Source organism: Bubalus kerabau, chromosome 5 (genome assembly GCF_029407905.1).
Source record: "Bubalus kerabau isolate K-KA32 ecotype Philippines breed swamp buffalo chromosome 5, PCC_UOA_SB_1v2, whole genome shotgun sequence".
Lineage (NCBI taxonomy): Eukaryota > Metazoa > Chordata > Mammalia > Artiodactyla > Bovidae > Bubalus > Bubalus kerabau.
The window spans coordinates 89,645,750-89,670,457 of NC_073628.1; the positions used below are offsets into that span (position 1 = coordinate 89,645,750).

At 38.9% G+C, this 24,708-nt stretch overlaps 1 protein-coding gene, 1 non-coding gene and 1 pseudogene across 2 annotated transcripts in view; 2 read left to right on the forward strand and 1 right to left on the reverse strand.

Annotated features, from left to right (window-relative positions):
- The window catches only part of WDR64 (WD repeat domain 64), a 120,105-nt gene that overhangs the window by 12,509 nt on the left and 82,888 nt on the right, over positions 1 to 24,708 (reverse strand). Inside the window, exons 18-24 of the mRNA XM_055582169.1 lie at positions 23,645 to 23,714; positions 22,707 to 22,743; positions 21,994 to 22,136; positions 15,732 to 15,837; positions 8,674 to 8,732; positions 5,293 to 5,402; positions 753 to 941 (exon numbers count right to left, since the gene is read on the reverse strand). Coding sequence (XP_055438144.1) covers positions 753 to 941; positions 5,293 to 5,402; positions 8,674 to 8,732; positions 15,732 to 15,837; positions 21,994 to 22,136; positions 22,707 to 22,743; positions 23,645 to 23,714 — 714 coding nt within the window. The remainder of the gene's footprint in view (positions 1 to 752; positions 942 to 5,292; positions 5,403 to 8,673; positions 8,733 to 15,731; positions 15,838 to 21,993; positions 22,137 to 22,706; positions 22,744 to 23,644; positions 23,715 to 24,708) is intronic.
- LOC129653500 (protein-L-isoaspartate(D-aspartate) O-methyltransferase-like) lies at positions 8,876 to 10,299 on the forward strand (annotated as a pseudogene).
- TRNAC-ACA (transfer RNA cysteine (anticodon ACA)) lies at positions 11,519 to 11,590 on the forward strand. The gene has a single exon. It is a non-coding gene; the product is annotated as a tRNA-Cys (tRNA).

Here is a 24,708-nt window from a genome sequence, read left to right on the forward strand (position 1 = left end):
TCTTAATGTTTTTCACTGGCTTCTCTTCTTTGGACTGCTCTTTACAGGCCATTTCTTGATTTCTTCCTCAGTTTTCTGTTTCTGCTCACTCTGTATACCGGACCTGAGTGACTTACCCAGATTGAAAATACTACCATGCTGATGACACCAAAACCTTTACCTCTAGGTCTGACCTCTTGGGGAGCTCCAGACAGATCTGTCTGCTCATTAAATATCTCCACTTGGAAGTCCCACAAACATCTCAGACTTAAACCTGTCCAAAACCAAATTCACCATCTTTTTCTTCAGACCTCCTCTTCCCCTTATGTATTGTATCATAGTGATTTCTGTAGTTAAAAATCCTTATGTTGGGCCTTAAAAGTCTTATTGTGCTTTGGCCCCTATAGACTTTTCTTGCTTTATATCATGCAAGATATTACATCCTCACTACTTGCTCCCTGGACTCCAAGCCTTGAAAGACTATAACATGGTCTTTCACTATTTAGTGTGTGTGCTTAGGCAGTTGCCTCCTTGATCTTTGTTCAACTAAATCCTGTCTGCCCTTCTGTGATTATTTTAAGAACTCGTGTTCTTAGAGGTACTATTATACCAAATTATAGCTTTTGTTTACTTGTTTCTCCCTTTCCCTCAGTTGCAAAATTACTGAAAAGTTCTGGGCTTTTCATCTTTGAGTTCTCCATGTTCAGCACAGTATGACAATATCATATAGTTTAATTTCATCTGCTCACCTAAAGAATCCCAAATGCTCTTACCTTTGCCGGTCAAATACCAGAGGATATTCATATGTTAGCTTCTTCTCTGTGAATTTGCTTTCTTCTTTTATTTCTATGGGATATTCAGTAACATCACAAGGCAAAATAAAATCACTTGTCTGTGATAGTTCGAAGGTCCTGCGCTGTCCAAAATATCCACAGTAATGACCGTTGAGGGCATGCCAGAGCCTGGGGAAAGGCAAAGGCAGAGAGAAGAAAGTAACTGGAATTCAGTGGAAGTTACTCTGTTTGGGTCATTTATGTAGATTTTTCTTGGCCCAGCAGGGATTTTAAACTCGAGTCCAGAACTCTACCTATTAAATATGTGGAGCTAATCATAACATAAACATTTTTACCAGTTGGAATTCTAATCTACAACAATTTTGGAAATGTAATTTTAAATCTATACTTATGATAACCACTTATTAAACCCAGAAGACTAGAAATGGATTTTTCCCAAAATAGTAGTGCTCATTCAACTTATATTGACTCGTCTGTTGAATTAGGCTGTAGAATGGGCCATATCTCAGCTGTCTAATTTCTGTATCAGCATCAACAGAACTTATGGGAGGAGACATCTACTAACGGTTTCACTCTTACCAAAATCATTTCAACTGCCATCCACATTTTCTACTATTATGGAAACGCCATACTATTTTTTACAACTGAGTTCTGGAATAAGGTGGCAAAAGAAGTGATTCTTTATACATATGCATTATTTCACTCCAAGAGGTCCTTATAAATAACCCACATGGTTTAAAGTCATACAGAATGTCATTAGCAAGAGTATGTGCCCTATGTCTTATGGAAATAAGACACAAATAAAATAATGTCCAACAGATCTTCCATTTATGTCTTGATTTCAAGCTCAAAATAGCAAGTGATGGAAACAATCATAATGTGCCTACCTCAATGACCCAAGAGGAGAATAATCTAAATGGATTAAGAGTAGATTCTACAAAGTCTAGGTGGTATCCCAGTTTGAAGAGGTAGGCACTGAGGAGGAGGTAAAACAGAGGAATCCAATCAGGGGTCCTCACACCTGACAGTGGCCTGGAAATGTACCCTTCCTTTCATACTTTAATTCCCCAGTGCTACATAGATGTTTTTATGGACTTTCCAGAGACTTGACCAAAGTGAAATCGACAAGCCCTCTCAACACAGAAGTTAGAGGGGTGAGGGACTGGCTTCAGCATGACTCTAAATTCATTCTGCTGGAGGCAAGGACTGAAGTAATTTTTGGTCTTGTTTTCTGGTGTTTCCTGCTTCATGTGCAGTGTTCCCAAATGACTAACCCCATCTCTCAGCCTGATTTTCTAGGAGTCAGATATAGATTTGGATCTTTACCCCTCTCTAGCCTCTGTCCCAAAGCTAAGCCTTTATTATGCTTTTTCCTATGATAAAATCAATATTTTTGACAAACAAGATTTAGAGTGTTAAATGCTTCCCTGGTGGCTCAGTTGATAAAGAATCTGCCTGCAGTGTGGGAGACCTGGGTTCAAACCCTGGGTTGGGAAGATCCCCTGGAGAAGGGCATGGCAACCTCCTCCAGTATGCTTGCCTGGACCATGGAGAGATGAGCCTGAGGGGCTACATACAGTCCATGGGGTCGCAAAGAGTCAGAGACAACCGAGCGACTTTCACTTACACTTAGGAAGTGGCAGTGAGTATTAGCAGAAAGACTTATTTGTGAAAAGAACTGTATTCTGAGGTAGCTGTTAATAGAGCTAGGTTTTTTGAACTGAGTATTTAGGGATAGCTTCACTTGAAGGAATTGTAAAAGTAATTTCTCCATGCCATAGATAACTGGTTTGAGCAGGAAAAGCTTATAAATGATAGAGGTGTGCACACATGTAACGTGTGGAGAGTGTGTGTGTGTGTGTATGTGTATCATAATGCCCAATTAACACTTATGATGACAACTAAAAATAAGCTGGAGCAGAGACTCAAGGGACGGAGTTTTGGAAAACATCTATAATAATTAAATGCAATTTTCATGTCAGTTCATTTTTCCTATGAATAAAACAACAGATCTCTTTGACAGAGAAAGCAGCTCTGTTTGCCCTCAAATAACATCTTATCCTAAATATTCATCTTGAACTTGGTATTTCTGAAAGATTTTCATCTTTCCATATTTCAAATGTTCTCCTTTTTTAGTGCTTCTTTTCTCAATGAATGACACTAATATTCATCTACTTTTACAATGCCTGGAATCATTTGACATCTATCTCTTACCTTCTCTTTTTTTTTTTAATTAATTAATTTATTTTTTTAATTTTATTTTTAAACTTTACATAATTGTATTAGTTTTGCCAAATATCAAAATGAATCCGCCACAGGTATACATGTGTTACCTTCTCTTTCAGTTAAAGTTTATGTCTTCTGGATTTTGCCTCCTAGATAGTTCTCAAATCCAAAATATTTATTCCTAGCACTGTTACCACTCCCTGAGTTCACACCACTGTATTCACCAGTGACATTTAACTGGTCTTTGTGCTCCCAATTTTGCTGCTCCAAAATCCATACCTCACACATTATTATTTTTAAAACATATCTCAAATTAAATGAGTGTTAGTCGCTCAACTCCTCTGCCCATGGAATTCTCCAGGCAAGAATACTGGAGTGGATAGCCATTCCCTTCTCCAGGGGATCTTCCCAATCCAGGGATCCAGCCCAGGGCTCTTGCATTGCAGGCAGATTCTTTCCCGTCTGAGCTATATATAAACTCTACTAATTATGTTACTCACTCACTTAATATTTTTTGGTGGCTATTTATTTCAAGATGAAGATCCAAATCCTGAACAGTGTCTGCTACATGCTGTATGGTCTTGTCCTTGTCTGAATCACCAGGCGCAAGCTCATATAGCTGGCTAGGGTCTTCTGAATTTCAGACCACGGTCATTCACACAACATAAAATACTTCTTCCTTTTCATCTTCCTTATGTTTAAACTCTTGAAAACACTTTGAAACCTCTTTATCTCCCTTGATCTAACCTACTTTTATGCCCTTAAGAGGCCAATTCATTATCATGATTTTTAATGTAATTTTTTAAACTTTCATTTTATATTGAAGTATAGTTGATTTAAAAAGTTGTGTTGGTTTCAGTATAAAACAGAGTGATTCCGTTATACATGTACATGTATATATTCTTTTCCAAATTCTTTCCCCAGGTTATTACAGAGTATTGGGCCTAGTTCCTTGTGCTGTGTACTAGGTCCTTGTTGGTTATCTATTTTGAGTAGAGCAGTATGTACATGTCAATGGCAAATTCCCAATTTATCCCATCTCCCTGGTAACCAAAAATTCATCCTCTAAGATGTGAGTCTGTTTCTGTTTTGTGAATAAGCTCATCTGTATCATTTTTTTTTTAAGATTCTGCATTTAAGTGATATCATATGGTATTTGTCTTTCTATGTGCGACTTTACTTAGTATGGTAATCTTTAGGTCCATCCATACTGCTGCAAAAGGCATTATTTCATTCTCTTTAATGGCTGAGTAATAGTCTATTGTAAATGTGTACTACATCTTCTTTATTTGTCAGTGGACATTTAGGTTGCTTCCATGTCCTGCCTATTGTGAATAGTGCTACAGTGAACACTGGCTTGCATGTATCTTTTTGAAATATGGTTTGAATTATATGTAGCAATTTGTCTCAAGAATGGTCATGAAACTTCTTTTCTCTTTATGTGTGTGTTTATATATATATACATGTATGTGTTTTTAGCATTTTATATATGTATACTTAGCATCACTAGGCAATTAAAAACAAGTAGGCTTGGTAGAGCATGGCCACTATAGTTATTAGTTCTGAAGTAGTAGATCTCTAAAGTCCTCATTAGAAGGAAAAAAAAAATTTATTACTATGTATGGTGACAAGTGTTGACTTATTAAGGTGATCCTTTTACAATATATACATATATTGAATCATTCTGTTGTATATCTGAAACTAATATAATATTATTTAAAACCTCAGTTTTCAAAAAAGCTGATCCTAAGGGGAGGCTTTCTAGAGAATATAATTGATTACAGTCCTAGTAAATCATCTCTGTTTGCTCCAATTGCAGCACTGTGCTCACCCCTCTGAAGTAAGAGGATCAACCAAGGAAGAAAAGAACCACAAAAACAAGTAGACTTTTAATGTCAATTACATTTTCATTGAAACAATTACTTCACATTCACTTTTCTCAGCATTAGTTGTTCTTTCCTATATTTTGTAATGACTTCTCATCCTGTGTATCCTGTAGTCTTCCCTGGGCTTGGGTCTATCTCTCTGAGCTACCCATATTGCTTAATGATTTGAAATAAGTCTACAAGAACACTTGTATTGAAAGTATACCTTTTAGTGTCGATGAGCATGGCATCTCATTTTCTTGAGTGTGGAAAATTACAAATTAGTGACTACCTTCTCAAAGCTCTTTGGTGCCACCTTTTATTTGTTTTAGTCAGTTAATCAAGATTCCACTTATGGTATATGCTCAAAGTTTAGCTTAAAATCCTTTACCTCATACAACCTGAATTTACAATATGAAGGTCCATACCTTACTGAGCCATCGATGGAGGCAGTAAGTACCACTTGTTTCTCTTCTACATAGATTATTTGAACAATTTCTAATGAATGAGCACGCCAGGCAAGAAGCTGCTTGAATTTCTAGACAGTAACAATAAAGCATATCTCTTTTAATAAGTACATACTGATCCAAATACAATCTTGAACAAAAACATTAATCATTAAAGAGCTAAGCTAATGAATGAATGGTATAGACATCTGTGCAAGACAGTGAAATCCCCACCCCAGTTATCTCTTCTATTGCTTGTTGAGGTACCAAAAATTCTATTTTTAGATATTTGTTAATCTATGCATATCCCTGGGACAGGAAATATCTTACATCTTTAGCAGCTTATCATTTAACTGAGGATAGCAATTCATTTAGTTGAAAACTAGTAGAAGACTAGATGAAAGAAAATCCTTAGGAGAAAGGTTGTAGGAGGACTATATAATATAATATAGTAATATTATATATAATATAATCAGGAGCAGGAGAAAGCAGAGTTAAAAGAAGACAACCAAAGGGAAGGTTGGCAAGAAGACTTTTCCTATTTCCAAGTTTTATCCAGAGATTCCTGGCTAATTATTTTTTTGTTTGTTTTTTTGGGGGGGGGGTGTTGGTGGTGATTGCGGGATATATATTTACTTACATACCACAAAGAATTAACAAAAGGATTGGACCCAGCTCATTCTCTCGCAAAGACATCTTGACACTTCAGGATGTGACTTATCCTCAAGTTTAGAGCTTCTAAATTGGCTCCAGAAGAACTTTTTAAACCATGTGAAATAAAGTTGTCAATTGGGAGACTTATTCTGTAGTAATATCCCCATAAAACATGTTCCCTCTCTGTCACTGATGAATCCAGACTAAGTCCTTACTTCTTGCTGGTCATCTATGTGGGAGCTAGAATCCTGACAGCTCAGAGTTCTATGAGACCCAAATACATTTAGATTTTAACATAGTAAGTTAGGCACAATTCTTCCAATATTTCTTGACCTTCTGATTCAGTTCCATATTCTTAGAGAACCAGGGTAAAATCTACACCCTTCTACTTATTTTCTCAAAGCTTTTCAAGAACATTGGTTGCCCAAAGGTTCTTTCTCTGCCTTGGGATGGAATTCTCTTAAGGCAAGGATTTCATTAATATGGACCATATCTATAGTAAGAAATACATTTTTTTTCTAAGAAATACATGACCCAGTAAACACATACAATACCTGCACATGCATCTGAAACAAGTTTCAGTATCCTTCACAAAGGATACTTAGTCTATTTTGTGTATAATGCACAATTGATACTGTCTGTTGTTCTATTTTGTTGTATTGGGTTGGCCAAAAAGGTTTGTTTGGCTTTTTCCCTAAGATGATATGGAAAAACCCAAACACACTTTTTGGCCAACCCAATATTTCATTCCACTCCATTCTCTTCTATTTTCACAAAAGTACTGCTTGCCACTTATTAAATTGATTTTATGACTTCCCCTAGTGTATTACAACCAGTAATTAGAAAAAACATAGAATAAAACTATCTTCTGTAAGCATGTCAATATATGATATATTATTTGTCTTTATGTAGATAGATTTTGACTACTGTATCTCTTAGACTATTGGTATTCCATGGGTCATCTTTTAAACAGTATTGTCTCAAGAGAACTAGATTAACCTCTGATTTATAGACTGACTTATTAAGTTTTCACTGTAGTTGTAATCCATAACTGAATCTTGTTTAATGCATGGTATGTATTAGTGTATGTAATAATGAGGCGTTTTATGACCAGAGTCCATTGTGCGTTTATGAATAGGCAGCCAGATACAAACTGGAAAATCACATTGTTCAAATAAAGAGAAAGTTGAAATGAGGTTGGATAGGGAAGAATTTAGACATGTTATTAAAATAGATCCTCTTCTTTTCAATTGGTGAAAATGCTTTTAAAAATCAATCCAAAAAAAAAATCAATACCATATTATTCTAATTCAATATCAACACATAACTTTGTTTTAAATATTTTCTCTGAATTTTGAAAGATCTCAGTTGCCAGTTTGTAGAAAGTCCATTTGTGAAAATGTAGGTTTTGAATTGTATTTTTTATCTGCTAAAATTAATATGAGAATGTTGATAATTATCACAAGTAAGAGAAAACAATTAAATAACCTTCTTCTCATACATGATTCAAGCATATGATTGTTGTTGTTCCTCTCACAGCATGCCATATAGTTGATACAGTAAGTTGAAACTTAGTGCTTTCCATTTGCTGGTGGTATGTATTACATGTGGAAAGAGCATTGGATTAGAGGACAGGAACCCCGATTCTGGCTCTGTCTTCATCATTAACTATGATGTGATCCCAGGCAAGCTGCTTTCTGATTTCCCTTCTGCAAACTGAAGATAGTCATACTGAAGCTAAGTATCTGAACTTTATAAAAGCTATAATGGTGGGTTCTTGGAAACAAAAACTGTAGATCAAATGAGATGACGCTGGAAACAATAAGCATTCTAAAACACTCTGCAAGGAATCCCATCCTAATCTATGTATCTATGCATTAATATTAATACCTGTAATCCAAAAACAAAATGTTTCTGTTTAAGCTACTATTTGGCTTTTGGATTTGAAGTATTAACTTACAGGGAAATAAGCCTACGATAAAATAGTGCTTCCTTGCTGTAGTCTTTAATTAGTTTTGAATTTTTATAATATATGTAGATATATTGGCATATCCACACACACACACAAAAGAAGTGCTTTTTTTTTTTTTTTCAGCCATGCTGTGAGGCATCTGGTATCTTAGTTCCCCAGTCAGGGTTTGAACCCGCTCCCCTTGCAATGGGAGCATGGAATCTAACCACTGGACTGCCAGGGAAGTCCCAGGAAGTACATATTTAAATGGTTATCAACTAAGGATGGTGACATTTACATTGCATTAACACTAAAAATAGAATAACATATTTAATCATAAGGATGATTTTAGACGATAGGGGAAGAGTTTCTTGAAAATAATAATGTCTGGGTACCAGGTGGGGCTTCTATAAAGGGTTATGAAACTTCCTTCTATGAAGTTGTATAAGATAAAGGCAATGACTGGAGGACTGCATGATGTATGATGCTCTTAAGCTCTGGGCAGACTCTAACAAATAAGTCAAAACATGAAGCAGATGCAGAATGACCAGTGGCTTGTTTGCTCACTCACTCATTCATCCCCTATTTTCTCCAGTAGACCACTGTTATTTGTCATATGGCTTAAGTTTCAGTAGTATCACATATGACTTGAGAGTAGGTAGTCTTATCCTGTATTTCTAGCTTTTGTGGCATTTGGCACAGAGAAATGCTCAGTAAATGTCTTGACTCATTAATTAAACTAAAACTGAAGTTCTTACCTTTTCATCATGAGGTGATTCCAAGAAGGAACTGATACTGCAAAGGATAACGTGTCCTTCTGCATGAAATTTAAACATTGGAATTTTTAATTAGATATTCTCTTGTCTAAGTAATTATTAATACTACTCAGACTTGTTTTGATCGAGTTGTTTTGATTTAAGCATTTAAAATGGTAAATAAAATAGTATCTGAGAGGTGTAGTGCCGCCGCAGCAGCTACAGCAGGGACTCGAGCAGGGTGGTGACCATGCGGGGGGTGGTCTCACTCTTGGCGACACCCCAGGGCCCCATTGCTGCACTGGTTCTGCACCTGCTCCGAGTGTTCTTAGCGATGGCCTGGAAATCTGGTGGTGCCAGCCCCTCAGAGCTAATCCACACCCGCCACAAGAACGGAATCCTCAAGGCAAAGTATTTAAAGTAATGTTGGCCTCAGACCGCTCTCACTATTGGAGAAGGCGATGGCACCCCACTCCAGTATTCTTGCCTGGAGAATCCCAGGGACAGGGAGCCTGATGGGCTGCTGTCTATTGAGTCGCACAGGGTTGGACACGACTGAAGCAACTTAGCAGCAGCTCTCACTATGCAAAATGAAACCTTATATGGATTCTTCACAATCTATGGGGTTCAAAGAAACAATTAGTACTCCACATATGCATGCATATGTACTAGAACTTCTGTTTGATCCACTGTATGAAGGAGCTAAAACTGTAGGAGCTGGAAGTGGGACCCTTAAACTGCATGTTTTGCATGTATGGTTGGGTCTAGTGGAAAAGTCATAGGAATTGATGACATTCAGTTCAGTTCAGTTCAGTCACTCAGTTGTGCCCAACTCTTTGTGACCCCATGAATCGCAGCATGGCAGGCCTCCCTGTCCATCACCAACTCCCAGAGTTCACTGAGACTCATGTCCATCGAGTCAGTGATGCCATCCAGCCATCTCATCTTCTGTCGTCCCCTTCTCCTCCTGCCCCCAATCCCTCCCAGCATCAGAGTCTTTTCCAATGAGTCAACTCTTCGAATGAGGTGGCCAAAGTACTGGAGTTTCAGCTTTAGCATCATTCCTTCCAAAGAGCACCCAGGACTGATCTTTAGAATGGACTGGTTGGATCTCCTTGCAGTCCAAGGAACTCTCAAGGGTCTTCTCCAACATTACAGTTCAAAAGCATCAATTCTTCGGCGCTCAGCTTTCTTCAAAGTCCAACTCTCACATCCATACATGACTACTGGAAAAGCCACATTAAGGAGCTACTAAACTATTCAGTAAATAATGTCGGAAAGGATGATCCAGTGCTTTTGTTTCCAAGGAGACTGTAGCTGCTTGTGGGGGGTGGAGGATGGAGTATGCTGAAGAAGCCCCTTATGGAGCTATTCATGTAGGAGCCATAGACCCAGCTGTGTCCCCAGGCACTAATAGACAAGTTAAAGCCTGCCAGAAGATTGATATTACAAGTGGTCTGCAGGTGAAAACCAGATATTGGAGTAATGTGGCAAGCTACGTGTTGGCAGTGTCAAAATGAAATCTCACAATGTTGTGATGTGGACAGAAAGGTGATTCAGTTATATATGTATATCCTTTTTCAGATTATTTGCCATTATAGTTTGCTGCAAGATGTTGAATATAGTTCCCTGTGCTATACAGTTATTGTTCAGTCACTCGGTTGTGTCTGACTCTTTGCAGCCTCATGGACTGCAGCACACCAGGCTTCCCCGTCCTTCACAATCTCCCGGAGTCTGCAAGAACTTACGTCCATTGAATCAGTAATGCCATCCATCCATCTCATCCTCTGTCGTCCCCTTCTTCTGCCTTCAACCTTTCGCAGCATCAGAGTCTTTTCCAATGAGTTGGGTCTTCATATCAGATGGCCAAAGTATTGGAGTTTCAGCTTCAGCAACACTCCTTCCAGTGCATATTCAGGATTGATTTCTTTTAGGATTAACTTTTTTTTTGTTTTAATCTCCGTCCAGTCCAAGGGACTCTCTGAAGAGTCTTCTCCAACACCACAGTTCAAAAGCATCAGTTCTTCAGTGCTCAGCCTTCTTTATGGTTCAGTCACACATCCATACTTGACTACTCAAAAAGCCATAGCTTTGACTATATGGACCTTTGTTGGTAAAATGATGTCTTTGCTTTTGAATATACTGTCTAGGTTTGTCATAACTTTTCTTCCAAGGAGCAAGCATCTTTTGCTTTCATGGCTGTAGTCAGCATCTGCAGTGATTTTGGAGCTCAAGAAAATAAAGTCTGTCACTGTTTCCATTACTGTATACTGTGCTCTACAGTAGGACCTTGTTGTTTGTCTGTTTTATATATAGTAGTTTGTATCAGATGATCTCAAGCCCCTAATTTACCCTAATTTATCCCTCCTCCCCCACTTTCCCATTTGGTAACCATAAGTTTGTTTTCTGTCTCTGTGAGTCTGTTTCTATTTTGTAAATAAGTTCATTTAAATAAAGATAGCTTTAAATAAATGTTGTAAATCTACTGGTAATACTGAATGCAAACATAAATAATTATTTTCTACAATATCCAGAAGACTCCGGTAATTGTTAATACAAAATAATACATTGAGACTTTTTTAAGGTAACTTTTGAAATGAAAAATTAGTTTTTAAAATAGGAGACATAAAATTTAAATATTAGTATAATAACAATATCTGGATGCAGATCTCAAGATTACATTAGAAAATAATAAGGGTTGGCTGTGGTAAAAAGAAGGGTAGGCTAAGCTTGAGAGAAGAAAAGAAAGCTTAGGCTTAATTCAAAAGAAGAGAGGAAATAGGAAGGCAATATTAAAAAAAATAGTGTTACATGAAAGAATTAAGACCAACTATATTGGTTATGGACTTCCCTGGTAGCTCAGTTGGTAAAGCGTCTGTCTACAATGCAGGAGACCCAGGTTTGAGCCCTGGGTTGGGAAGATCCCCTGGAGAAGGAAATGACAATCCACTCCAGTACTATTGCCTGGAAAATCCCATGGACAGAGGAGCCTGGTAGGCTACAGTCTATGTGGTTGCAAAGAGTTGGACACACTGAGTGACTTCACTTTCACTTTCATATTGATTATAACAATAAAAGTCCCCTATAAAGAACAAACAATCCCTTTCTTCTTGTGCATGACTCCCTTTAGAATGAAGGTCAATGCAACATAACCCTTTTAAGATTATAAATAAAATCTTTACATTATTCCCAATATGCAAATAAGGGGGTGGGAGTCCTATACAGAACTCCCACAGGACTAGGAAAGCAGACTATTGGAGGGCAAAGCAAAACCTTATGCTCACTAGGACCCAGGAGAAAGGAGCAGTGACCCCACAAGAGACTGAGCCAGTCTTGCCTGTGAGTGTCTGGGAGTCTCTGGTGGAGCGTGGGTCAACAGTGGCCTGCTGTGTGGTCAGGGGCGCTAACTAAACAGTTCATGGAGCCATGGCGTGCTGACATAAGTCCCTTTGAAAGAGGTCACCATTATGCCATTAGCCAAAACTACAAGGAGGGAACATAGCCACACCCATCAGCAGAAAATTGGATTTAAGGTTTACTGACCATGGCCTTGCCCACCAGAACAAGACCCAGATTTCCCCACAACCATTCCCTCCTACCATGAAGCTTCAACAAGCCTCTAATCCTCGTCCATCAGAAGGAGACAGAGTGAAAACCCCAATCACAGGAAGTGAACCAAACTTATCAGATAGATCACAGCCTTGTCTAAAGCAAAGGAACTATAAGCCATGCCATGTAGGGCTACCCAAGGTGGATGGGTCATGGTGGAGAGTTCTGACAAAACATGGTCTACTGGAGAAGGGAATGGCAAACCACTTCAGCATTCTTGCCTTGAGAACTCCATGAACAGTGTAAAAAGGAAAAAAGATGTGACACTGAAAGATGAACTTCCCAGGTTGGTAGGTGCCCAATATGCTACTGGAGATCAATGGAAAAATAGGTCCAGAATGAATGAAGAGGCCTAACCAAAACAGAAAGAACATCCAGCTGGGCGTGTCTCCTATGGTGAAAGTAAAGTCTGATGCTGTAAAGAACAATATTGAGTAGGAACCTGGAATGTTAGGTCGATGAATCAAGGCAAATTGGAAGTGGTCAAACAGGAGATGGCAAGAGTGAACATCGACATTTTAGGAATCAGTGAACTAAAATGGACTGGAATGAACAAATTTAATTCAGCTTACCATTATATCTACTACTGTGGGCAAGAATCCCTCAGAAGAAATGGAGTAGCCATCATAGTCAGCAGAAGAGTCTGAAGTGCAGTACTTAGATGCAATCTCAAAAACGACAGAATGATATCTGTTCATTTCCAAGGCAAACCATTCACTATCACAGTAATTGAGGTCTATACCCCAAACAATAATGCTGAAGAAGCTGAAGTTGAAGACCTGCAAGAAGACCTTCTATGAAGACCTACAAGACCTTCTAGAACTAACACCAAAAAAGATATCCTTTTCATTATAGGAGACTGGAATGCAAAAGTAGGAAATCAAGACATACCTGAAGGACCAGGCAAGTTTGGCTTTGGAGTACTAAATGAAGAAGGGCAAAGGCTAACAGAGTTTTACTAAGAGAACGCACTGGCCATAGCAAACACCCTCTTCCAACAACACAAAAGATGACTCTACACATGGACATCACCAGATGGTCAATACTGAAATCAGATTGAATATATTCATTGCAGCTGAAGATGGAGTCACTATACAGTCAATGAAAACAAGACTGGGAGCTGACTGTGACTTAGATCATGAACTCCTTATTGTCACATTTAGACTTAAATTGAAGAATGTAGGGAAAACCACTGTGCCATTCAGGTATGACTTAAATCCCTTATACAGTGGAATTGACAAATAGATTCAAGGGATTAGATCTGATAGACAGAGTGCCTGAAGAACTATGGACAGACGTTCATAGCATGGTATAGGAGGCGGTGATCAAAACCATCAAGAAAAAGAAATGTGAAAAGGCCAAATAGTTGTCTGAGGAGCCCTTACAAATATGTAAGAAGAGAAGAGAAGCAAAAGACAAAGGAGAAAAGGAAAAATATGCCCATCTGAATGCAGCATTCCAATGAATAGCAAGGAGAGATAAGAAAGCCTTCCTAAGTGAACAATGCAAAGAAATAGAGGAAAACAATAGAGTTGGAAAGAGAATCAGAGACACCAAGGGAACATTTCATGCAAAGATGGGCACAATAAAGTACAGAAATGGTATGGACCTAACAGAAACAGAAGATATTAAGAAAAGGTGGCAAGAATGTATAGAAGAACTATACCAAAAAAAAAAAAAAAATCTAATGATCCAGATAACCACAATGGTGTGACCACTTACCTGGAGCCAGACATTCTGGAGTACAAAGTCAAGTGGGACTTAGGAAGAATCAGTACGAGCAAGCTAGTGGAGATGATGGAATTCCAGCTAAGCTATTTCAAATCTGAAAAGATGATGCTATTAAAGTGCTGCACTCAATATGCCAGCAAATTTGGAAAACTCAGCAGTGGCCACAGGACTGGAAAAGGTCAGTTTTCATTCCAATCCTAAAGAAGTGCAATGCCAAGGAATGTTCACACTACCCCACAATTGCACTCATTTCACATGCTAGCAAACTAATGCTGACTTAGCAGCAGCAGCAGGCTTCAACAGTATGTGAACCAAGAACTCCCAGGTGTTCAAGCTGGATTTAGAAAAGACAGGAGAACCAGAGATAAAATTGCCAACAACTTTTGGAAAAGCAAGAGAATCCCAGGAAAAACATCTACTTCTGCTTGACTACACTAAAGCCTTTGACTACATAGATCACAACGAACTGTGGAAAATTCTTCAAGAGATGGGAATACTCTATCACCTTACCTGCCTCCTGCGAAACCTGTATGCAGGTCAAGAAGCAACAGTTAGAACCAGACATGGAACAACAGACTGGTTCCAAATCAGAAAAGGTGTACATCAAGGCTGTATATCGTCACTCTGCTAATTTAACTTTTATGCAGAATACATCATGGAAATGCCAGGCTTGATGAAGCACAAGCTGGAATCAAGATTGCTGGGAGAAATATCAATAACCTCAGATATGTAGATGACACCACCCTTATGGCAGAAAGTGAAGAAGAACTAAAGAGCCTCTTGATGAAAGTGAAAGAGGAGAGTGAAAAAGCTGGCTTAAAACTCAACATTCAAAAAATGAAGATCATGGCATCCAGTCCCATCACTTCATGGCAAATAGTTGGGGAAACAATGGAAACAGTGATAGACTTTATTTTCTTGGGCTCCAAAATCACTGTAGATGGTGACTGCAGCCATGAAATTAAAAGATGCTTGCTCCTTGGAAGAAAAGTTATGACCAACCTAGACAGCATATTAAAAAGCAGAGATATCACATTGCCATCAAATGTTCGTATAGTCAAAGCTGTGGTTTTTCCAGCAATGTATGGATGTGAGAGTTGGTCCATAAAGATGGCTGAATGCTGAAGAATTGATGTTTTTGAACTGTTGTGTTGGTGAAGACTCTTGAGAGAGTCCCTTGGACAGCAAGAAGATCAAACCAATCAATCCTAAAGGAAATCCATCTTGAATATTCATTGGAAGGACTGATGGCTGAAGCTGAAATTCCCATACTTTGGCCACTTGATGCAAAGACTTGACTCATTAGTAAAGACCCTGATGCTGGGAACGATTGAAGGCAGGAGAAGGGGATGACACAGGATGAGATGGTTGGATGGCATCACAGACTCGATGGACATGATTTTGAGCAAGCTCCGGGAGATGATGATGGACAGGGAAGCCTGGCATGCTGCAGTCCACGGGGTTGCAAAAAGTCAGACACAACTGAGCAAGTGAACAACAGTCCTATACCCAATTTAATGACAGAAGAAATCATATGTCTTAAATACAGAGCTGGGAATGAAATAGGTTCTCCTGACACCCTTTCATTCTTCTGTTTATTTGGCAGCTTGGGTATCCTTCCTTTTGTTTCAATAAATGTCACGGTGTTATCCTATATCCATTTTTATATCATGTAGGTTGTTAAGATGCCTGTGGCCAACTGCATAACAGCAGTGACTTACCCGTATTTCCAGTCAGTAGTATTCTTGCACATGAATCAGTGAACAGCGATGTCAGAGAAATGGCAGCATGTTTTGTGAAAGGTAGAATATCTTTCAGTAGTCTTCCCTGTATAAAATATGATAATAAATTATATAAACATCAGTATTAGAGTTGAGTTTATAGATAATTTATCCCAAGGAGCTATATACTAATTATAACGTGATTTCTCTTCTAATTATAACATGATTTCTCTTCTTCATAATAAAAATAATTTGAAATTATGATGCTTTTGAACTGTGGTGTTGAAGAAGACTCTTGAGAGTCCCTTGGATGGCAAGGAGGTCCAACCAGTCCATCTTAAAGGAGATCATTTCTGGGTGTTCTTTGGAAGGAATGATGCTAAAGCTGAAACTCCAATACTTTGGCCACCTCATACGAAGAGTTGACTCATTGGAGAAGACTCTGATGCTGGGAGGGATTGGGGGCAGGAGGAGAAGGGGATGACAGAGGATGAGATGGCTGGATGGCATCATCGACTCGATGGATATGAGTTTGAGTGAACTCCGGGAGTTGGTGATGGACAGGGAGGCCTGGTGTGCTGTGATTCATGGGGTCGCAAAGAGTCGGACATGACTGAGTGACTGAACTGAACTGAACTGATAAGGACTTCTTTCCTTGAAACTAAATATTAGTAAAAGTGGGGTCAACTGATAACTATAACCATCTAGACTCTTAACTGCAAATCACCTCTATACTTGTAGGTTGTTTTCTGTCACTTCCGATAACTCTTTTCATGCAGTTCCTCAACCCCTTTCCAGTGATATATTCTCCTTTTAAATAAACATGATTTTCATATTTAAGTGTTTCTCACTTACTTTAAGCCAGAATGTTGTATTTGTCCTTTCAGAAATATCTATTTTTGAATATTGGTACAAGACAGATTGCAAGAGATTCAAATTTGGCAGGTTGTTTTTCAGTGCTTAGTGTAAGTCATCACTGACTTTCATATACATTTCTATACTTGAAGAATAAAAGTCAAAACATAGGAAGAAAAATTTTGAATCTGCTACTTGTTTCCTGGGATTTAGTTGGATATAATATTTTCTCCTCCTATAGTTCTCACACTTTTATTATTTACCTATTTTGGGGGGAGGGGGAAACGTCACTGCTCCAATACCTGGATCGTCTCAGGGAAAATCATTGTGTATAGTATTTCATAGCATTTTCAAACCAAGAAAGTGAAGTTGCTCAGTCGTGTCCAACTCTTTGCGACCCCATGGACTGTAGCCTACCAGTTTCCTCCATCCATGGGATTTTTCAGGCAAGAATACTGGAGTGGGTTGCATTTCCTTCTCCGGGAGATCTTCCCAACCCAGGGATTGTACTTGGGTCTCCCGCATTGTAGGCAGACGCTTTACCGTCTGAGCCACCAGGAACCAAGAGTTTCTCACTAATAAGTTAGAATCAACTGATCAGTTGGAGGTTTTATACAGCAGACAGTATGCTGTCCTGTGTTGTTGAACCTCACTATCTGCCATACAAAACTTGCTGTTTTCTGGGTTTCTCTCTAGAAAGGAATCTTATAAGTGATGCCACCTCCCTTGCTGTTCATCATCAGTCTACTCAAGATCCTTACTTCTGTCATTTCTGTCCACCTAATTCAAACCCCCTGCCCTACTTTCCACCCCCAAATCATTTAAAACCTTTCAGTAAATGAAAGCTATCCCTTCATTGTAAAGTGTTTAGGACCCTCAATATAATGTAATAACTTCTTCCAGTAGCTTGGAAAGCTAAAATTTCATGTATATTCCACATTTCAGTGTTCTTACACTGTTTAATGATGTATTCATCATTAATAGTATCATGTTATTTAAATCTTAGTTTTCTGAATGCTGTTTTAAGCCAACTTTTTCATTCTCCTCTTTCATTTTCTTCTTTTTTTTTTCCTCTTTCATTTTCATCAAGAGGCTCTTTAGTTCTTCTTCACTTTCCAAGGGTGGTGTCATCTCTGTATCTGAGGTTATTGATATTTCTCCTAGCAATCTTGATTCCAGCATGTGCTTCATCCAGCCTGACATTTCCATGATGTATTCTGCATATAAGTTAAATAAGCAGGGTGACAATATACAGCCTTGATGTATGCCTTTCCCAATTTGGAGCCAGTCTATTGTTCCATGTCCAGTTCTGTGATTCCTGTTGTGCATACATATTTCTCAGGAGGCAGGTCAGGTGGTCTGGTATTCCCATCTCTTGAAGAATTTTCCACAGTTTACTGTGATCCACATATCAAAGGCTTTGGCATAGTCAATAAAGCAGAAATAGATGTTTTTCTGGAACTCTCTTGCTTTTTCGATGATCCAGCAGATGTTGGCAATTTGATCTCTGGTTCCTCTGGTTTCTAAATGGATGTTGGCAATTTGATCTCTGGTTCCTCTGGTTTCTAAATCCAGCTTGAACATCTGGAAGTTCACAGTTCACGTACTGTTGAAGCCTGGCTTAGAGAATTTTGAGCATTACTTTGCTAGTGTGTGAGTTGAGTGCAATTGTGCAGTAGTTTGAGCATTCTTTGGCAATGCCTTTCTTTGGGTTTGGAATGAAAACTGACCTTTTCCAGTCCTGTGGCCACTGCTGAGTTTTCCAAATTTGCTGGCATATTGAGTGTAGTACTTTCACAGCATCATCTTTTTGGATTTGAAACAGCTCAGCTGGAATTCCATCACCTCTACTAGCTTTGTTCATAGTGATGCTTCTTAAGGCCCACTTGACTTCACATTCCAGGATGTCTGACTCTAGGTGAGTGATCACACCATCGTGGTTATCTGAATCATGAAGATCTTTGTTGTATAGTCTTCTGTGTATTCTTGCCACCTCTTTTTAATATCTCCTGCTTCTGTTAGGCCCACACCATTTCTGTCCTTTATTGTGCCCATCTTTGCATGAAATGTTCCCTTGGTATCTCTAATTTTCTTGAAGAGATCTCTAGTCTTTGCTGTTCTATTGTTTTCCTCTATTTCTTTGCATTGATCACTGAGGAAGGCTTTCTTATCTCTCCTTGCTATTCTTTGGAACTCTGCATTCAAATGGGTATATCTTCCCTTTTCTCTTTTGCCTTTCATGTCTTTTCTTTTCTCAGCTATTTGTAAGGCCTCCTCAGACAGCCATTTTGCCTTTTTGCATTTTTCTTTTTCATGGGGATGGTCTTGATCATTGCCTCCTGTACAATGTCACTAAGCTCTATCTGTAGTTCTTCAGGCACTCTATCAGATTGAATCCCTTGAATCTATTTCTCACTTCCATTGTATAATCATAAAGGATTTGATTTAGATCATATCTGAATGGTCTTGTGGTTTTCCCTTCATTCCTTACTTTCTTCAATTTAAGTCTGAATTTGGCAATAAAGGAGTTCATGATCTGAGCCACAGTCAGCTCCTGGTCTTGTTTTTGCTGACTGTATAGAGCTTTTCCATCTTTGGCTGCAAAGAGTATAATCAATCTGATTTTGGTTTTGACCATCTGGTGATGTCCATGTGTAGAGTCTTCTCTTGTGTTGCTGGAAGAGGGTGTTTGCTATGACCAGTGCGTTCTCTTGGCAAAACTCTGTTAGCCTTTGACCTGCTCATTTTGTACTCCAAGGCCAAATTTGCCTGTTACTCCAGGTATCTCTTAACTTCCTACTTTAGCATTCCAATCCCCTATACTGAAAAGGACATCTTTTTTGGGTGTTAGTTCTAAAAGGTCTTGTAGGTCTTCATAGAACCATTCAACTTAAGCTTCTTCAGCATTATTGGTCAGGGCATAGACTTGGATTACTGTGATAGTGAATGGTTTGCTTTGGAAACGAACAGAGATCATTCTGTCTGTTTCTGAGATTGCATCCAAGTACTGCATTTCTGACTCTTTTGTTGACTATGATGTATACTCCATTTCTTATAAGGGATTCTTGCCCACAGTGGTAGATACAATGGTCATCTGAGTTAAATTCACCCATTCTGGTCCATTTTAGTTCACTGATTCCTAAAATGTCAGTGTTCACTCTTGCCATCTCCTGTTTGACCACTTCAAATTTGCCTTGATTCATGGACTGAACATTCCAGGTTCCTATGCAATATTGCTCTTTACAGCATTGGAATTTACTTCCATCACCAGCCACATCCCCAACTGGGTGTTGTTTTTGCTTTGGCTCTGTCTCTTCATTATTTCTGGAGTTATTTCTCCACTGATCTCCAGTAGCATATTGGGTGCCTACCAGCCTGGGAAGTTCATCTTTCAGTGTCCTATCTTTTTGCTTTTTCATATTCTTCACGGGGTTCTCAAGGCAAGAATGCTGAAGTGGTTTGCTATTCCCTTATCCAGTGGACCATGTTTTGTCAAAACTCTCCACTATGACTCATCTGTCTTGGGTGGCCCTACACGGCATGGCTCATAGGTTCATTGAGTTAGACAAGGCTGTGGTCCATGTGATCAGTTTCATTCATTTTCTGTGATTGTGATTTTCATTCTGCCTGCCCTCTGTGGGATAGGGATAAGAGGCTTATAGAAGCTTCCTGATGGGAGAGACTGACTGTTGGGGACTGACTGTCTTGTTCTGATGGGCGGGGCCATGCTCAGTAAATCTTTAATCTAATTTCCTGTTGATGGGTGGGCTGTGTTCCTTCCCTGTTGTTTGACCTGAGGCCAAACTATGGTGGAGATAATGAAGATAATGGTGACCTCCTTCAAAATGTCCCATGCAGGCATTGCTGCACTCAGTGCCCCCAACCCTGCAGCAGGCTACCACTGACCCACACCTCCACCAGAGACTCCTGGGCACTCATGGGCAAATCTGGGTCAGTCTCTTGTGGGATCACTGCTCCTTTCTCCTGGGTCCTGGTGTGCACAAGGTTTTATTTGTGCCCTCCAAGTGTCTGTTTCCCCAGTCCTGTGTAAGATCTGGCAGCTCTATGATGGGGTTAATGGTGACCTTCTCCAAGAGGGCTTATGCCCTATGCCATACCCACATTGACTGCACCCAGACCCCCTGCCCCTGCTGCACTCCACTGCTGTCTGCACAGAAGACAGTCAAACACAGTTCTGGCTCAGTCTCTGCGGAGTCTCTGAGCCCTGGTGTGCACAAGGTTTGTTTGAGCCCTCCAAGCGTCTCTGGCGGGTAAGGGGTTTGATTCTAAATGTGATTTCACCCCTCCTACAATCTTGCTGGGGCTTCTCCTATGCCCTTGGACGTGGGGTATCTTTTTTTGGTGGGATCCAACGTTCTCCTATTGATGGTTGTTCAGCAGTGAGTTGTAATTTTGGAGTTTTCACAGGAGAAGATGAGCACACATCCTTCTACTCTGCCATCTTCATGACTTCATCTCCATTACTTCATGGCAATTCGATGGGGAAACAATGGAAACAGTGACAGACTTTATTTTTTTTTTTTTTTTGGCTCCAAAATCACTGCAGATGGTGACTACAGCCATGAAATTTAAAAATGCTTGCTCCTTAGAAGAAAAGCTATGACCAACCTAGGCAACATATTAAAAAGCAGAGACATTACTTTGCCAACAAATGTCCATCCAGTAGTCATGTATGGATGGGAGAGTTGGACTATAAAGAAAGCTGAGCACCAAAGAATTGATGCTTTTGAACTGTTGTGTTGGAAAAGACTCTTGAGAGTCCCTTGGATTGCAAGGAGATCCAACCAGTCCATCCTAAAGGAAATCAGTCCTGAGTATTCATCGGAAGGACTGAGGCTGAAGCTGAAACTCCAATACTTTGGCCAGCTGATGTGAAGAACTGACTCGTTGGAAAAGACCCCTGATATTGGGAAAGATTGAAGATGGGAGGAGAAGGGGATGACAGAGGATGAGATGGTTCGATGGCATCATCGACTTGATGGACATGAGTTGAGTAAGCTCCGGGAGTTTTTGATGGACAGGGAGGCCTGGTGTGCTGCAGTCCATGGGGCTGCAAAGAGTTGGACACTACTGAGTGACTGAACTGATTATTTAAATATCCAATGAAATATATAGTGGGATGTATTTGTAGCTCAATGTAAAGAAAGTTCGGAAATATAGTAGTTGTCTTAGCGGTTTTGATGATTTGATCTTTTGAGTTACAAAATTGACCTAAATTTTTGAGTAGTATTTTCAGTGAGCAGACTGCAAAACCAGCCATTTGGCTAGAAGATTGAACAGTAGTAAAATTAGATGCTATATCAAACCTTAGGGGGCTAAGGTTTATTCAATAATCCTTTTTATCTTTCCCGTTCTTTGCTGTTCCAGGTAAATGACAGGCCCTGACCTCCATAGTCCACAAGCGGAGATGTCCGTCCTCATGCGCAGTGACAAGGATAGGTGGTGGTTGAGTATCTGCTTCCTTGGTGCCTCCAGGAGGCTTTTTGTCCGCTGGCTGTTGCTCTCTCACAGCAACATCTGTTTGCTCACCTGTTGGAAAATTAGTGAGTTACCAGTGTTTGTTGTACTTGGCATTTCAAATTTTATAGAATATAAAAGAGGAAGCAAGTAGGAAAATAGGAAAAAAAAACTCACATTCTTTTCCCTAGAATTAAAAAAAAATTTTTTTTTTTAAATCTTAGAGAACTTCAGTCAGTGCAGAGAACAAAAAACCTTTAACAAATGGAATCCTGTATTACTGGAAAAAACTAAAAGAGCTCATTTTGGGTTCTATTACAAAAGCCTCTGTACTGTACATGGTAGTTAAAACTAGGTATACATCCAGTATGAGTCCTACTCAGTCAAAAAAGGCTTATGAATCTAGTATAAGCTTCCGGGCAGCAGACTGGAGACTAAGAAGCTCAGTAGTACTTTGGATTTTTAAAATCTAAAGTTAATAGTTATAAAAGCATCATAATAATGTAAACTCCGCCTCTTAGATTACTGAATCCTATAGCACCTCAGCATTTAGTCACAAGAATATACATTAATTCTAAGTAGTCTATCACCTAAACTCCCTATAGCAAAGAAGTGAAGAAAGGGAGGCAATTTCATACTAACCTTTAACCTCACTTTCGTGTATGCTCTGTTTGCTTCCCTGAATTTGGGGAGAAAAAGAGAATATTTATGATATTGTAAGGAAATGTGATACACTGAATGAATAGATTTTTTTCATAGTTAAATTTATATCTCCAAGCATTAACTTTAAAGTTATTTTACAATTAATTCTTTGAAAAGATGCTACAGTGATTTTCATGTTTATAAATAGGGTATTTATAACACAGCCTTTTTCTAGTGGCTCCAGTGTAGCATAATAACGAGAGTAATTAAATACCTAGAGCTTGCTACATTCTTGGTGTATAATGTCTCTAATTCCATTAACAACCACGCCAGTTAGGTTCTACTATTCCCTTTGTATTGCTGAAGAAATGGAAACTCAGAGGTTAAGTGACATCTCTAAAGCTAATCAGATAATAAATGGAGTGCTTGGATTTAAGTACAAGTCTGTTTGACACATCCTTACAAACTGATTATTTCCACTATGCTAGTGCTTTTAAAATAATTTATGCAGTGAAAACTTTCCTTCAAACAAAATCTTAACTAGAAATAAAAATGTATAAAAATATATAAAATATGGAACCAAGAACACAGTTTGAAAACCATTTCATTACATTGTGTTGTAACATAATCACATGCTGTCTCTTTCCTCTGTGAAATGTATATAATACTTTTTAGCAAAAGAGATAGTCTAAAATTATTATTTAATGAACATAAAAATAGCCTATGTAATTTATTTTATTCATGAAATAAATAAATAAATTTATTTATTTATTATTGCATATAGGAAAGCCTTGAAAAATAGTGGGAAAAAAAGATAAAAACAGTTTAGACATTGCTTTTTAGGGAAAACAAAAAAGATTTTACCTACTACATGCAACAAATTATTGAGCTAACATTGGCAATAACAGGAAGGCACACTCTCCTTTTCTCTTGCTTACCTTGCTACTCTGTGGACCCTTGCTAGAATCACACTGGGATGAAGAACATACAGAATCCTGACTTGATCTCCTATAAGGAGAGGGAGGAAGCCCAAGGAGGAAAAGTTAAGAGATTTTTTCATACTCAGAAGGTGCTCTCCTCTGTTTTAATTTCAGCTGGTTACTTTTTTTTTTTTTTTTAGCATCTCTGGATTTTAGTGTGGATACTGCTCAGGTGTAGGAAACAAAAATCTGTTCTTTCCCACTGTTAAGGCTAGATTTAGTCCCAGAGGCTCTGGCACTGAAATGGTGAGGAGTGAGGTGGCTGTGAGGAGGCTCGGAAAACCTAGTAACTTCTGCTCTATAGTTTCTAATTCTGCTAGAATGGGCTGAAAACTGGCTTAGTGTTCTGATGCAGATATATACAGATGAGGTCCTCAAAATATTCTCAGAATGAGAACATTTCAAGTCAAGGAGTAAGGAAGATGTTATATCCTGGCTCACTTCTGGATGATGAGATAGTACAGAAGCCTTTGATTTCTCTCCAGAGATGTGTTTTTCATTGCCTATTGAAATTAGAGCTCTCAGGCAAATATAAATAGGAAAAACACCTTTTCTTAAACTTAAAAAAAAAAAAATCCCCTGCTGTCTTGGAAATGGATGACGATTGCTCAGTTATAGCAGATGTTGTATGAAACCTGCTTCCATATGATCTTTCATATTTTCCCTATAAATCTTTTTTTTAATTTCTGCTGTATATCAGTGCTCATAGAGTTGTATTTTAGCTGCAAGTGGGGTCAAGTGGGCATTTTTCCTTTCTGCTGTGGGACTGAAATGGTAAGGGGAAACTGGTTAACCACACAGCAATTAGATCCCCCTGGGGCCACCCATTTACAAAAACCATAATAGGGAAGAACGCTGAAGCCAAGTACGTCAGACCAAATATATCTTCCCTCAGTTGTGTGTGTGTGTGCTCAGTCATTCAGTTGTGTCTGACTCTTTGTGACCCATGGACCGTAGCCCACCAGGTTCCTCTTGTCCATGGAATTTTTCAAGCAACAATACTAGAGTGGGTTGCCATCTTC